Source organism: Propithecus coquereli, unplaced genomic scaffold (genome assembly GCF_000956105.1).
Source record: "Propithecus coquereli isolate 6110/MARCELLA unplaced genomic scaffold, Pcoq_1.0 Scaffold16, whole genome shotgun sequence".
Classification (NCBI taxonomy): Eukaryota; Metazoa; Chordata; class Mammalia; order Primates; family Indriidae; genus Propithecus; species Propithecus coquereli.
In genome coordinates, this window is record NW_012140524.1 from 8,176,676 (window position 1) to 8,178,183 (window position 1,508).

The window sequence follows — 1,508 nt, forward strand, 5'->3', positions numbered from 1 at the left end:
TTATAAGATTGGTTTAGAGGCTGGACTAGACAAGGTCAAAAACTTTGAGGGTAAGAAAGCTTTAGCAATGTCCGCTCAAAAACTCATGCACAAATGTTCATAGTAGTATTATTCATAACAGCCAAAAAGTAGAAATAATCCAAATGTCCATCATCTGAATGGATTAAAAAAAATGCAGTATAGCCATACAATGAGATATTATTCAGCCATAAAAAGAAATGAGGTAGTAATACATGCTACCACATGGATGAACCTTAAAAACATTATGCTAAGTGAAATAAACCAGACATAAAAGGCCAGATGTTATATAATCCCATGTTTATGACATGTCCAGAATAGGCTAATCTATAGAGACAGAAAGTAGACTAGTGGCTGCCGGGGGTTGAGGGATGGGGTAGGAAACGGGCAGTGGCTGCCAATGGGGATTGAGTTTCTTTCTGGAATGATGAAAATGTTCTGAAATTGGATGACAGTGATAATTGCACAGCCTTAGAATATACTTAAAAACACTGAATTGTACACTTTAAAAGAATGGATGCTATGCTACGTGAATATCTCAATTAAAAAAAGATTTAAAAGAAAAAAGAACCGAAAGCCCCCAGCATGCTGTGCCCCACTGTGGCTCACCTTTTAATCTGAAGGCGTAACGCAGCACAGTCCTCTGACAACTGGCTGTTAGTTTCCTCCAAAGTTTCTAATGCCAACTTAAACTTATTATTTTCCTCTTCCAATTTCTGCTTGTTGAAATGTAGTTCTGCTACATAGGTAATCAAATCAGACAGCTCTCTGCAGGTGAAAGGATGAATGAGAGTAATCTACAACATCTCTAATCTCTTCCAATCAAAATAAGGCATATGGTTAAGCCCAAACAGGCTGAAATATTCTTGTGAGAGTTTCTACTTTGCCCCATCTGTCATCATAAACATAATTCATGTATACAATAAATAGTTATGCAAACATTTATTACAATAGCATCAAAGATTTTTCCAAAATTGCCAGGTATTCATCATTTGCCAGTTATGAAATCCACATTTTGTTTATTCCTTTCCACGTCACTCTCAACATCTGCCTCCTTGTACACTGAAGAAGTTCCTATTTCTGCCTGCAATATATGGCAGGATCCTGAAATAAATGAACACAACACTCTTGACAAATTTCAAGGCCTTTAGGAAACAATTCCTGGAGTCTCAGGTTTGCAGCCTGTGGCTCACAATTTAGTGCTCATCTTTCCTGGTATTTTGCATGGCTTGTTAATGACTGTGAATATCACTCTTGCCCTAACACTAGTTCATGAACCCGTTGAGGGTCTGAACTGTGTGTTTCACAGTGTCCCGGGGCTCCTTTCCTATGTTGCTTATCTTATCCCAGTGCTTCGCCAAGTTGGGTAAGCGATTCCTACTCTGCCTTTTTGCAAGGATAAACCTGAAGTGCAAAGATAAAATAAGGGAAAAGCAGAATCACCTCTCTTTAATATCTAAAACTTACAAATTTAGTGGAAAACAGCTTTT

The 1,508-nt window shown here is 37.9% G+C and overlaps 1 protein-coding gene across 1 annotated transcript in view; it reads right to left on the reverse strand.

Annotated features, from left to right (window-relative positions):
- Positions 1 to 1,508, reverse strand: part of LOC105807547 (lymphoid-restricted membrane protein-like) — a 99,246-nt gene that overhangs the window by 86,545 nt on the left and 11,193 nt on the right. The window contains exons 4-5 of the mRNA XM_012640969.1: positions 1,297 to 1,422; positions 628 to 786 (exon numbers count right to left, since the gene is read on the reverse strand). Coding sequence (XP_012496423.1) covers positions 628 to 786; positions 1,297 to 1,422 — 285 coding nt within the window. The remainder of the gene's footprint in view (positions 1 to 627; positions 787 to 1,296; positions 1,423 to 1,508) is intronic.